Raw genomic sequence first — 13,020 nt, forward strand, 5'->3', positions numbered from 1 at the left:
AATTTCTCATCTACTTGTTATACCTTCTTTACCTACTAAACCACTCTAACTTCTCCAAATTTTTAAGTTTTTCATCATTTTTCTGCTATCCGAAGTGTCAAAACACCATATGGGGCGACCGTCCGGCCTTGACTTTAGTTAGGACAACTGGTTTAAAAACACTTTAAATCAACTTAAATATATCCCTTTTCCTAGTTGGCATAATTTTAAACATGTTTTACATCCATTGACAAAACTATAAAGCATTTGCTCATATATTTCTATCATGATATACAAACGAATGTTGTCCGAATTATGTTGATTCTATCCATTTTATCCGGGGCGACCATCAACAAACCACAATTTTGGGACCTTTATTTTAAAAAACATCTCAAGGATGGGATACTGCATCCGCCAGACACAAGTGAAGACCCCCTGGAAACAACTGTATAGTAAATCAGTCTCTCTCATATAGTAAGAAAAAGCTGTTTTTTAACGGCTGTGATGTCGTAGTCACTTTTGGTCATCATGTGGGGCGACCACCCCAAAACTGTGAATTATAATTTTTTTCCACAAATCTATATTTTGATGATAAATTTGATAGTGCTTTGTCACTAGAAGAAGCTAGTTTGGTTTCTGAGGCTAACAGTTAGCCTGTTATACTTGAGTAAACTTGAAAACATCATATGGGGCGACCGAGTATCATGTGGGGCGACCACTGCTAAATGTTTTAAATGATAGATATATGTCCTATATTTGTAGTTTTCATATTCTATACATCAATTATATACATAGAGTTAATTGTTTAAGTATAATTATTTGTATATTTTATCTTTTTTTTTCTAAATTCAGCCATTTTCCATTCCTTTTATAGGGATAAACATTTATTTTAACTGGATAATGAAGGAGACTCTGATATTATAGAATAAACTTGTGAAATAATGGTTTTCATAAAATGAAAGGGACTAAAGTTTATCTTTCTTTATCAGTTTATCTACTTACTGATATGAGTTCAACTAGTCTTAATGATACATAAAAATGTGAATTCTGAGATATATTACGGTTGCCCCAGATGACTTTTTTAAGGCTATGTTTTATTAACTTAAGTGTAAAAACACTAAAATGACCATTTTTTTACTTTTCTTTATAAAGGCATGTGTACACTACATTCCAAATGTTTAGAAAATGGCCAAACATATCCATATTTTTGGTATTTTAAAATTGGCCTATTAAAAAGTCTTATCCGTCAATGACCCATATACTGTATATATAGTGAGATTAAAAATATTTTTAGTCATAAGTTAAAAAGATGATTAAAGTGTTTTTTGAAAGCATAGTGGAACGTTGGATTATTTTAAAATACCCGTAAACCAAAGCTAATTTTCCCATTAGAAATAATGGAAACTTTAATTATTAGTTCCACAGCCCAGAAAAATAAATACATAAAAATAATTAACACAAAATATAAACAAAAACTAAAACAAATTAATCTGAACTTTAACCTTTACAAAAAAGTGAATAAATAAATCCCAACAGATAAGTGTTTTCATTTATGCGTGCAGGCGCTTTGTGTGTGTGTGTGTGTGTGTGTGTGTGTTTGTCTGTGTGAATCAAAAGTAAGAGGAGAGGACGAATAGGCCCTCACCTCTTTTCATCTTACACAGTAACCCTTCTTCCTCTGTTATTTGAGTTTTTCACACACACACACACACACACACACACATTAACGGAAAGACTGTTTTATCGCTTGTGTGAGCGCATGCTAACTAACTCACTGCTGTAAAGTAAAAATAGAACGAATGAACCGACACATAACAACAGGCTGATACAGAGAGAGAAAATAGATCTTTAACCTCTCTAATGAGACTTTCTTTTGCTTTACACGCACACACACATGTTATAATAAACAGTACACACGCTGTACACACACGCATACAAACACAAAATAAACTATGTTTACGCACACACACGTGGTCACAGTGTTATAGTAAACAGCACATTCACGCATGTGACAGGTGATCTAACCTCCATGATGGAACATGTACAAATGCATGTTAATGCATGTTAATGCATGTCTATCTCTACAGTAGCCCCTCATTAGCACTAAATCGGATTCATTTATCTGTTTTTCTGTCATTTCTGTCTTTTGTGTGATTTCCCTTTTCCTACCCAAACACTTTATCATTACTACTTTATTACTTTATTATTGTTGTTGCGGTTTATTCGTGTAGAAGTGGGCGGTTGTGGGAGTTTTTATGCTGAGTTTCTGTGACTTTGTCACTACCTCTGTCTGATAGAAAGCCACAATTCCATGTATATATAACGTCTCCATGAGTAAGAGTCAGTAGTATCATGTTATCTCGCTCACGGACACGTGAGACACGTGAGACGTCTCCCAGTGATGACCTTGCTGCTGTCTGTGAACGCACTAACACTCGACTTCACATGCTTCACTGCTTCACGTCGTCCTGGATTAAAGTCGTCTTGGTTACAGAGGGTGAAAGCGACACACTTCAGAGGAATATCCTAATTATGATCCCCGCGTTGTTCTCCATATTTAGCTACTGTTAGGGTAGTGTAGATTCACAGGGGGAGGGGGGGGGGGTTGTGGTGTGTAGTATATACGTACTAGTGGCTGTCCAGTGCTACACCTGTTTTCAGTTTCAAAGAAACACAGCACACATTTCATAGAGACTTTACATTTAAATAAAATGTGTGCACAATTCTTATTCTAACTTCATGTTTCTTTTACAAAGCTGAGCCTCTTTTATTAGTCTGTGTTATTTATTTTTTTATTCAGATGTAAACCAAATAGCCAACAGGCAAGGAGCCCCCAACACACACACACACGTCAGGGATGATGCTACCACCACCGTGCTTCACTGCAGAGGCGATGTTCTCAGGCTGATCTCAACAACTGGCTTGAAAACAAATCTAACACTTTTTGCCAAATGAGACAAATGAATTTTGCTCTAATGAGACCTGCGAGCCTTTGCCTCATGTTTCCTGATCTGTAAACTTCTCCAGTTCCTTCAGCGTTCCTCCGGCTGCTCCACAGACTAATAATTTTTGTCACCAGGTCACCGCATTTGCTTGAAGAGGCTCCTCTTCCTCCCCGTCTTTGTATCTTAGCACTAACACTAGGCTGAGACTTTCTTCGGAGTGAAAGTATGTTCCGGCAAGAGTGTTCTCTGAGTCTTGTTGATGCACGCCTCGATGTTTTAGCGGCCCGTCATGTGAAAATGTATATGTGTGCCAACATGAAAATTAAATATGACCCAAAAACTCAGCAGCTCTTCACCGCATGGCTCCGCTGTGCATCTGGAACAGCTGGAACACTGGCGCTCTGTGTGCACCCAAATCTCAGAGAAACCACGCACACTGAAGCTCTGATTCACCATTCAGGGTCTCAGCACACACACACACACACACACACACACACAACATAAATAAAGCTGAGGGCTTTAAAATAACTGGAGACACTAAAAAGTTGGTGAAGCACCATGACAACACACACACACACAAACACAGACACACACAGAGACAGTTACAGTAAATCTGCATTAAGCACAATAACGTTAACGCAGGTACACAGGTGTGTAGCGACATGATGATCGGAGCTAAGAGTTAATTAATGATATTTAATGCAATTGAAATGGATTTGTTTTGCAAAAAGCAGCGAGTCAATGCAGGAATTCCCATCGTTACCCAGAATGCATCGTGTTCTGATGTTCTGATGTAATTTCCGTTTTAAAACAGCTGAGTAAAGCAAAGCCAGGAGAAGCACATGTTTTCGCTCTGCCCGGGTTCCTCGGTCCGTTCCTGACCTGTGTGCGTTTCATTTGTTTTCTTTCTGAGAAAGCTGAACCATCTGAGTTTTTGTTATTCGAAAGTGAATAAGTGTCATTTTTAAACCTCTGATCCCTTCAGAACCCGTGCCAGTGCTGCGGGTCAGACAAACAGAACTCCGGGCCAGAACAAACCCATGGAGGATTGTCTCAGGTTCTCAGGGTCTGATTGGGAAGCGTGTGCAGATATGCAGCAGGTTTATTCACCTGGTTTATCTTCATCAACATGTCCGAGATGTTAAACACCCCGAACACAAACACACCCTCTCATTACATTACATTCGACACAAAAGCCCTTTCTAGAGAATACAGAACCTCTTTATTGAGTATAAAATCCAAATCATACATGGACAAGGTAATAAAATAAATCCAAAAATATATACAGTATATATATGTACATCTTCAGTGCAGTCCAGCCTGAGTGATGAGTCTATTGAGCAGAAAGTGTGCTGTGGATTTGTGTGAGTCGATGAAGGACCAGCACCTGAACATCACAAGTACACAAAAGCAGTACACTTCCTGTCCAGGTGATGGCGCTGTACGGCAGAGATAAAAATAAAAAAAAACACCCTGCAAGAAGAGGCTGTTTTTCCTGGATGACATTTGTAATAATATTTGACATTTGTTCGAGGAGGAGTGAGTGTACAAAGCTGTCAGACCGCTTCAAATAATAATAATAATAATAATAATAATAAAAGATCTGATTTCTTCTTTGAGATCCAGAACAAGAAGAGCAGAACTAATGAACAACAGTCCCAATAAATAATCCACTGAAATGTTGTGAGTTTAAAATATCAGGAGGTGTGTGTGTGTGCGTGTGTGTGTGTGTGTGTGTGTGTGTGTACACCTGATGCTTAACCTGGTTGAGTGTTACTGAAGCACCGTTTCTCCTGACATCCGAGTAACAGATATTCAGAAATCATATCTGGATGTAAAATCTACAACAGACTGAAACGCTTTATAGAAATGTCGCACGTGGCCTCGACCACACAGGAACGCACACGTTCACTATTCAGAGCATCAATATGATGACGTGCAGTCATGAGGCGTCCTGCGTACAGACTGTTTTAACATCAGCACCGTTTCTGGAGGAGGAAGTTACGTGTAAATCATAGCAGGTTCTCCTGATTATGTACAGAACTTACTGTCAATACTCTATAAATACTAGAAGATGTGTGTGTGTGTGTGTGTGTGTGTGATTCGACTCTACAATAGCAGCTCACTTAAACCAGTACATGAAGTTGGAGTTGAGTGACGGGAAGCACATGTTGTCCCTACACGATCCTCCGTAGCTTGGGGGACACGCCGAACACGGGACGCCCACTTTGTAGGGCGCCTCACCTATCCAGTTCCCCCTGAAAAATAATCATAGTGATAATATGGACAAGGTAATAAAATAAATCCAAAAATATATACAGTATATATATGTACATCTTCAGTGCAGTCCAGCCTGAGTGATGAGTCTATAATTACATCACATATGTATTTGTTCTCCTGATGCAGGAACCATTTAGCCATGGAGACACCAGATGGCGCTATTGTGTGAGTTTTACACCAGACGGTACTCACTTTGGGGAATAATCACAGACCAGGTAGGTCGCTTGCCTCCACACTGATCCCCACACCACCATGTTGTAACACACCTGAACCGCACAGCCCACGCGGTTCGTCGTCCCCCAGACCATCTGTGCAACAAAAAAACAACAACAAGAGAGAGAGAGAGAGAGAGAGAGAGGGAGAGAGAGAGAGAGATTCTTCTTTAAATTAACCTGGTCCAGTTAAAGACGAGGAGATACGTACAGAAGTGAGCTAGTAAAATACTGTAGGGCACAAGTACGGGAGTATGGTAGTAACCTAGTATACTAGTTTGATTCTATTTTGAAAGTTGACATTTCTAAGTTTGAAATATAAGTGTGTAATTATCGCAAGTATGTAAGTTGTTCTGTTTGAAAGCTTAAGCTCGTTCCTGGGCCTTTTATACATTCACTTGTATTTGTCTGAGAGCATGGCTCTCTACACAAACTCTCACCCGAGTGTGACTTGTTCCACTCACCTGTGTGTAATGTGTGCACATGGGTCCGAGACAGCGCATGGGGCAGGTGGGACTGCAGTGATGAGGGTACGGGAACACGTAATCCTTCACCTCGTCGAACCAGGGTTTCACCAGCTGCAGTATTGAGCGGTAACTGGCAACAGATGATAATAATAATAATAATAATAATAATAATAAGTCTATAAACATTCTGTTTATCTTGAGATGATGTGGGGCTGTGACGCTTAACACTGCTAAGACTCACTTGCCCGTGCGGACGGAGAGATTCTGGCCGAGGTATCGGAGTAGATATGGAGGTCCGTGATCCCAGATACAGGTGGCAGCCCAGGACTCAGCTGAACGCGCCAGAGACTCATCCCACACCTGATCACACACAACACACACCTGGTCATGTACAACACACACCTGGTCATGTACAACACACACCTGGTCATGTACAACACACACCTGGTCATGCACAACACACACCTGGTCATGTACCACACACACCTGGTCAGACAGGGAACACAGTGCATCTCTACCCAATTACAAACACATTTTCTTACATAATTTGGGGTAACAAGTGAGACTTTCATATATTCTAGATTCATTACGTATAAAGTGAAATATTTTAGGATGTTTTTGTTCTAACTGCGATGATTACGATTGACAGCTCAGCTATTTTTCAAATGCAATGTCGCGAAATATTAGAATATCTAATATAAATGTTCATAAAGTAAAAAAAACATGTTTCTTAGTCTAGAGCAGTATACACATGTGGAAAACTGCTGACTTGCCAGTTGTCCAGAAGATGAACATCAGCATCATCACCATGGAGGATAAGCCACAGAGGGTGTTATATTGAAGCACATTCATGGTTGTGGCGGGAAACGCTGCACAAGTAACAGGTGCACAAGTAACTGTGGATGACCGCAGCCTTAAGAGGATTGTCAAGCAAAGCCGATTCAAGACCATGGAAAGTCTCACAAGCAGTGGCGTGAGGCTGGAGTCAGTGCATCAGGAGCCACCACTGGACAGATGTCCTCAGGAAACGGGCTACAACTGTTGCATTCCCAGTAACATGTCACTCCATAATTGAACTTTTTTTTAGAATTTCTGCAATGTTTTGATTGATCTTAGGAAATATTCTAATACTCTATTTTTATTTTATTTTCATGAGCTATAAGCCATAACCATCAAAATGAAAACCAAAAAGTTTTTTCAGTTTACCTTTTTAAAAAAAAATGAGTTTTTAGTTTTTTAAAAGTGAAACTGAAAGAAAAGTAACGTTTTCATGCCATTCTAATTTTTCGAGGTGCTGTACAATACTGTGGCTGAGACCTGGTTAACTGAGTGAAATGCATCAGCGTTAAGTGGAACTGATTTATTATCAGAAGTATTTGCACCCTGATTAGGCATTAACCATTACACAGAAACCACATGACTGTTTCCCCAGATCTTCTCTCAGGAGCGAGTGTTTAGCTGTTGTCCATCTCCCTGACACACACACACACACACACACACACACACACACCACTGTCCTGTCTGCAGCCTGCTGGGTTGTTCTCACTCTGATTCGTGTATAACTCTGTACTCGGAGATAAACCTCTCCTCTCTCTCTTCACTCTGTGCAGTTAACCTGAGAACTTCCCACAGAACGTACTAGAAAAACAGAAAATTACACTAATCTAATTTGGAAAGCAAATCTAATCTAATCCAAAGCTCCGGCACATATTTCCCTGCCAGGCCAAAAGCAGCCCGTATCTAATGAGATTTTACATTCATTCCAGATTGATAGGCGTCGTTTAAAATACGCGTGGCCTTTTAAGGACACGTTTACTACACTACTATACTTAAGAGAAGCGCTGCAATGGCTAATGTTGGCCACTAGAGGGAGAGGAGGCAATATAATGGCGCACAGCCAGACCTGTATCAGCTACAGCGCGCTTATCCCAATATCAAGTGACGGATAACAGATTCCTAACATTTTAAATGTCCGAGCATCTTCTGCTCTCTTTTTAAATGAAGACAGGTGACTTTTCAGTAAGATAATTTTACTGAATAACTGATATTTAAGAACTTATCATTCGAGTCAGTCATACGGTATTAATACGTCACAACCGTTACAATGACACAAATGACCCAATCACATCGCTGCTTAGAGCTTTACCGCCATAAACTGTCCAATAGTTTCTATGTTCAGGGTTTACGCCTTAGCAACGGTTACCATGGGGACCATAGTCTCCAGTTCAGGCTGGAAAATTACGAAAAGAGACAAAATACAAAACTGTATACTATAGTTGATATGCCTTTTTTTTCTCAGTAAACATATACTCATAGTTAATACCTTTAAAAGTGTGTGTTTTATATTTAATTAATTTAAAGTCATCCAGTAGGAGGAGAACCACCAATAAAAATGGCGCCCAGTCCCGTCAATCATCGCTGCTTGTCATTTATTACTGTCTGAATATTATGCAATTAATTATAGTTTTTATGCACATAAAAAGTATTTTAGACTTTCATTTTCAGTGAGTACATTTTTGTTTTATTAATTTATATTTATATTTATTATTTATTATGTCATATCCAACACCATCAGCATGCCTCATCCAATCATATCTCTAGTTACAATCTGGCTCCATTAATGAACCAAGCAACTGTTACCATGGCTACCAGGTTTAGGCATAGGTTCATCTATTTGACATTTTAACTAATCAGAGTTTTTGTTTCCTGAATCCTGATAGACTTGAGAAACCTTTAAATGTGGACGTCTTTACAACCACAGAATATATTTTTCTAAATTATTAGGACGAGCGAATTAACGAGTGTGTTATGTTGGATCACTCACCATGTACTCCATGTTGGCTGCTGGAGGAAACACTCGAGCTCGCACCTGATTGTGATAATCAACGATGGCCAACATATCGCTCTGAGAAATATATCGCTTCCTCCTGGATCTTATCTCTGACACAGACACCGCATCCTCCAGACTTTCTGTACCGGTCACGTTCACCCCAGTCTGTAGATCTGTGGAGTTCTGCACCGTACGCGCTCCCACCTGACTGGCAATGAATAAGAGACTCAGGTCGATGAGAACGTTCCTCATGTTCTCCTGGTTAATCTCCTGAAACGACCACATCAGACATGAGCACCCTGGACTGAGGCTTAAATAACTAAACGGAGCAATAAGATTGAGCTGAGAATCTGAACAAAAATGCGAATGCATCAGAAGGTAGTGAAATAACTCCAAACACACACACACACACACACACACACACAGTGCTCTTACCCTTTAAATAGCCTAAACCCTGTGAGCAGCTGTAACTGATGACTCGGTCCGCTTTCTCTCGCACTATTCAGACGGCACAAAAATCCTCCCACTGTTCTCTCAGCCCAGTCCTGTTTATATAGTCGGGAAGCTGGCTTTAGGTGCACGCAGTCCCTCCCTATTACCTGGGTCAAGTGCACTTCCACCATCCATCCCTATTTAGGGACCATCAAGACCAACACCTACAGCAGTGCTACAACATGTTGTAGTTTATAGACGTGCACAAGGAGAACTTAAGGAAGATAAAAGTGGCAACCGTTCTCTCAACTATTATTTTACAGGAAAAAAGATAATGCATGTTAAAAAAAAAAAAAAAAAAACAACAACTGACAAATGGTAATTATGATTATTTGCATGACAAAACAAACAATTTGTAGAAATGTAAAGCCTTTCACCGGTAACTTCAGGAGTGTTTTATTCCTTTTATGCCGCACCAATTCATCAGAAAATACAGTTTTCTTCATTTATTAATTGATGACACGTCTAACGCAGGTTGACACGTTACAGGAAAAGTAGCACAAAGTGTAAACACGCGTTGCAGCTTGACCTCTGATTGTGACGACGCACTAACACTGGAGACTCCTTGCATACGTTACCTAAACATCCCCTTTAATCAAAACGTTCCCGTATCAACAATCTCCATGTCACGTCCCTGTGAATGAGCCCAGCATGTTAATATGACCTTGTGACCCTGTGACCCTGTGACCCTGTGACGTGTGAAAATAATCAACCTCTCCTCCTGCTGGCCAATCACAATCCAGAATTCTGCAGCGCGTAAATGTAAATGATGTAAATCCAGTACAACACCAGGCAATGTTCAATCCCATAACCCCTGGGTGTGTGTGGACCCGAAACTGCGTGTGTTTTCAACGCATACTTCATGCATAAAATCATAAACTCTTCGACAAATATTATCGAAAGGGAAAGGGTTTGTCTCAGTTTTTACTGTGTTGGTCTCACCTTTGGGTTTTCAGGACACACACACATTATCCTGGTGCACTTGTCCTGTGTTTTGGATCTAAAGTGCTTTTCTTGTGGTGCAGAAGTGAAGTAGTGTAGTGTTTGTGTTGGCAGGTGAAGCCTGGCAGAGACAGCGATGTGACGCAGGTCTGTATGACCCCACTGCACTCCGTACTCCGCTGCACACTCCTCCCTCCTCTGCTTTTCTCCTGAACTCTGGACAACCCAGCTTTTAAACAAAAAAAAAAAAGAATTAATCACACTGATACACACAGCTTTGAATCAGTGACCTTAAACTCAGTGCTCGGCTCCGGGACCGGGTTTAACCCCGCGCTCGCTTTAAACTGAGGTGTGAGGATGTATAAGTACACTGGGATGTGTGTGGTAATGTACAAATACTGCATGATGGGCCGGGGGGTGGGCCGGCATGTTATGGGGGGTGGATTAGTTTCCAATAGCACCAAATCCAGATTGCAGATTCCTGGATGCTGATTGGTCAGAAGATGTTAATTGTTTTTTTATTATTATTATTTTTGGATTTTTTCCCGATTTTCCCCCTAATTTAGTCGTGTCCAATTCCTCCCGGTCACTAGGGGGCTCCACATTAAGGCTACTACTACCACTCAGTCCGGAGGGCCGAAGACTATCAAGTGTTTCCTCCGAACCACGCGACTGCATCTTTTCAAACTATTCGCTCAGGCACCGTTAGGGGCAGAGTAACACACTCGGAGGACAGCGCTAGCCGCTCCTTCCGCGTGCGCGAGCTCACAGACGCCCCTGATTGGCTGTAGAGCCGTAATTAATGTGGGAGCGCGAGTACCTCTCATCCCTCCCCCCCTCGGCCAATCAGCTCTCTCTAGACCTCTGGCTGCGAGAGGTTACATCATCACCCGGGGTTCGAACCTTGATCTCCGGATGATAGGACGAGCACTTTACCACGGCGCCACTCGGAGGCCGTTAATTGGTTTTTGATTTGAACAGCAGCTCTATTAGTATTATTGCAACGTTCTATAGCAGGGGTCCCCAAATCCAGTCGTGGAGGACCAGTGTCCAACACAGTTTGGTGATTCTTCTTCTCAAACACAGCTGATGTAACTTAATCTGTTAATTACTAAGTTCAGTGGGTGTGTTTAGGTGTTGGTAAATTACAAACTGTGCTGGTCACTGGCCCCCTGATTACTGATTACTGACAAAACAGTATCATGAAAGGCTGTTATTGTTTTGTTTTTTTTATTAATTAATGGATTTATTCATTTGGTTAGGTAACAAGTGCACCAAAAACTAAACAAACAAAAAAGTTAAAACAGGAAGTAACTTGTCTTGCAGATGTTCCACAACGTTCTCTCAATTCGCCAGTGTCATGATCGGACAGGCGGATTCATGTCAGAAACACCGGACTCCCAGGAACTCCATGTGGAAATGGCTTGGAACGAGGTCAGGACTGTATGGGGGATGTGGCAATAAACTGGCCATGTCGATTTTCAATTTTCAAGAATCGCGTATTTTGCACGGGTTAGATGTCTGGAATCGATCTGAGGTATTTAAAGTCTTCTGTAAATGTCTGTCACTTTTCTGCCTTCATTCACTCGAAATTTCAGCACAAGTCCCAGTTTGACTTGAACGACCCCATGTAAAATCCGTGTTAGCGTAATTATTATCCATGAGGGAACAGCTCATTGAGAACAGCACTTGATACAGGATGTTTACCCATAAGAACACGCTGATCTTACTGTACAGCACACACAGGTGTAAGATCGCAAGCGGTCGTGTCTGTATCTGTTTGATTATTTCATCTTCACTACTCCAGTGGAAAATCCACGTTTCTGGAAATAACCTGAATAATAAAAGATAAACCCAGGCCTGATACCGTTTGATTTATATCGTGTGAGGAACATCCTCTGTGTCATTTCTGCTTTGCGCAGGATTAAGACTCGTTTTTAACACAAATGTGTTTAACTGAATCGCCGCCAAGATAAGATAGAGAGGTAATGATATTAATCATGACAAAATAAACGGAACACGGCCCTTCTGATGGAGCGTGCCGGTTGGGTTGTGTTTCAGTGATTAGATCGATCAGTGCCGCACTCGTTTATAAAGTGAGTCAGGAGGAAACTTGCAGCACATTTCAGTTTTTCTGTGTTTTTTCCCTCCATGTTTGATCCCGGGCCGCTCTAGCAAATATCACATGACAATAAAAACATTTCGAGGACGAGGGTGAAAGTGAAATGAGGGGAAAAAAATCTGCTCTTTGGAGTGTGTGTGTGTGTGTGTGTTACAAACCTGTAATCAGTGGCTCCTCCTTATAGCTAATGTGTTTACGTCTTTGAAAATGTAAAATAAACCCAGCAGCCTTATAGTCTTTAAGTGCGGGGAGATTAAAAGAAGCTGTCGAGGGCGCCCTTTACAGTGGCAGTGCTGCTCAGAGAGTTCGTATTACACACGCATTAATCTGGTAATAAAGCTCTGAGCGGAACTCCAGGGTCCCGGCGATGCTGGTGACATTCACCGCCGTGCCAAAAACCAATCACGGTCCACCTGCAGCACAACAAGGGCTTTTCACATCTCAGCGTGCTCTTCAATCCCGTATTTAACACACTCCTGGGCTCTACTCGTGTGTGTGACATCTAAGAAGTACAGCGAATGAGAATGCAAACACTTAAAAAAACATCTGACGGAGCCCTTTTACGAACACCAGGATATATAAATATACATAATAATGCAAATTTCAAACAAATTGATATCAGTGTAGTTAGCTAACCGCTAGAAAACTAAGAACAGAGTTTAAGGTGATGTAAACTAAAACAATGATACTTAAATCCTGATTGCTAGTTTAGGATTTAAGAATCATTGTTTTAGTTTACATCTTCATCTTG

At 40.9% G+C, this 13,020-nt stretch overlaps 1 protein-coding gene across 1 annotated transcript; it reads right to left on the bottom strand.

Moving 5' to 3' along the window:
• Positions 1–4,123: 4,123 nt before the first annotated feature.
• On the bottom strand, positions 4,124–9,235 carry pi15b (peptidase inhibitor 15b). Its single transcript, XM_053486769.1, has 6 exons — positions 9,149–9,235; positions 8,708–8,983; positions 6,125–6,243; positions 5,881–6,013; positions 5,397–5,512; positions 4,124–5,182 (listed from the first exon to the last, which is right to left on the bottom strand). Exons 2-6 carry the CDS (start codon positions 8,963–8,965, stop codon positions 5,047–5,049), a joined length of 762 nt encoding a protein of 253 aa, XP_053342744.1. The 5' UTR covers positions 8,966–8,983; positions 9,149–9,235; the 3' UTR covers positions 4,124–5,046.
• Positions 9,236–13,020: the final 3,785 nt, after the last annotated feature.

The sequence above is a fragment of the Clarias gariepinus genome, chromosome 25, assembly GCF_024256425.1.
Source record: "Clarias gariepinus isolate MV-2021 ecotype Netherlands chromosome 25, CGAR_prim_01v2, whole genome shotgun sequence".
Classification (NCBI taxonomy): domain Eukaryota; kingdom Metazoa; phylum Chordata; class Actinopteri; order Siluriformes; family Clariidae; genus Clarias; species Clarias gariepinus.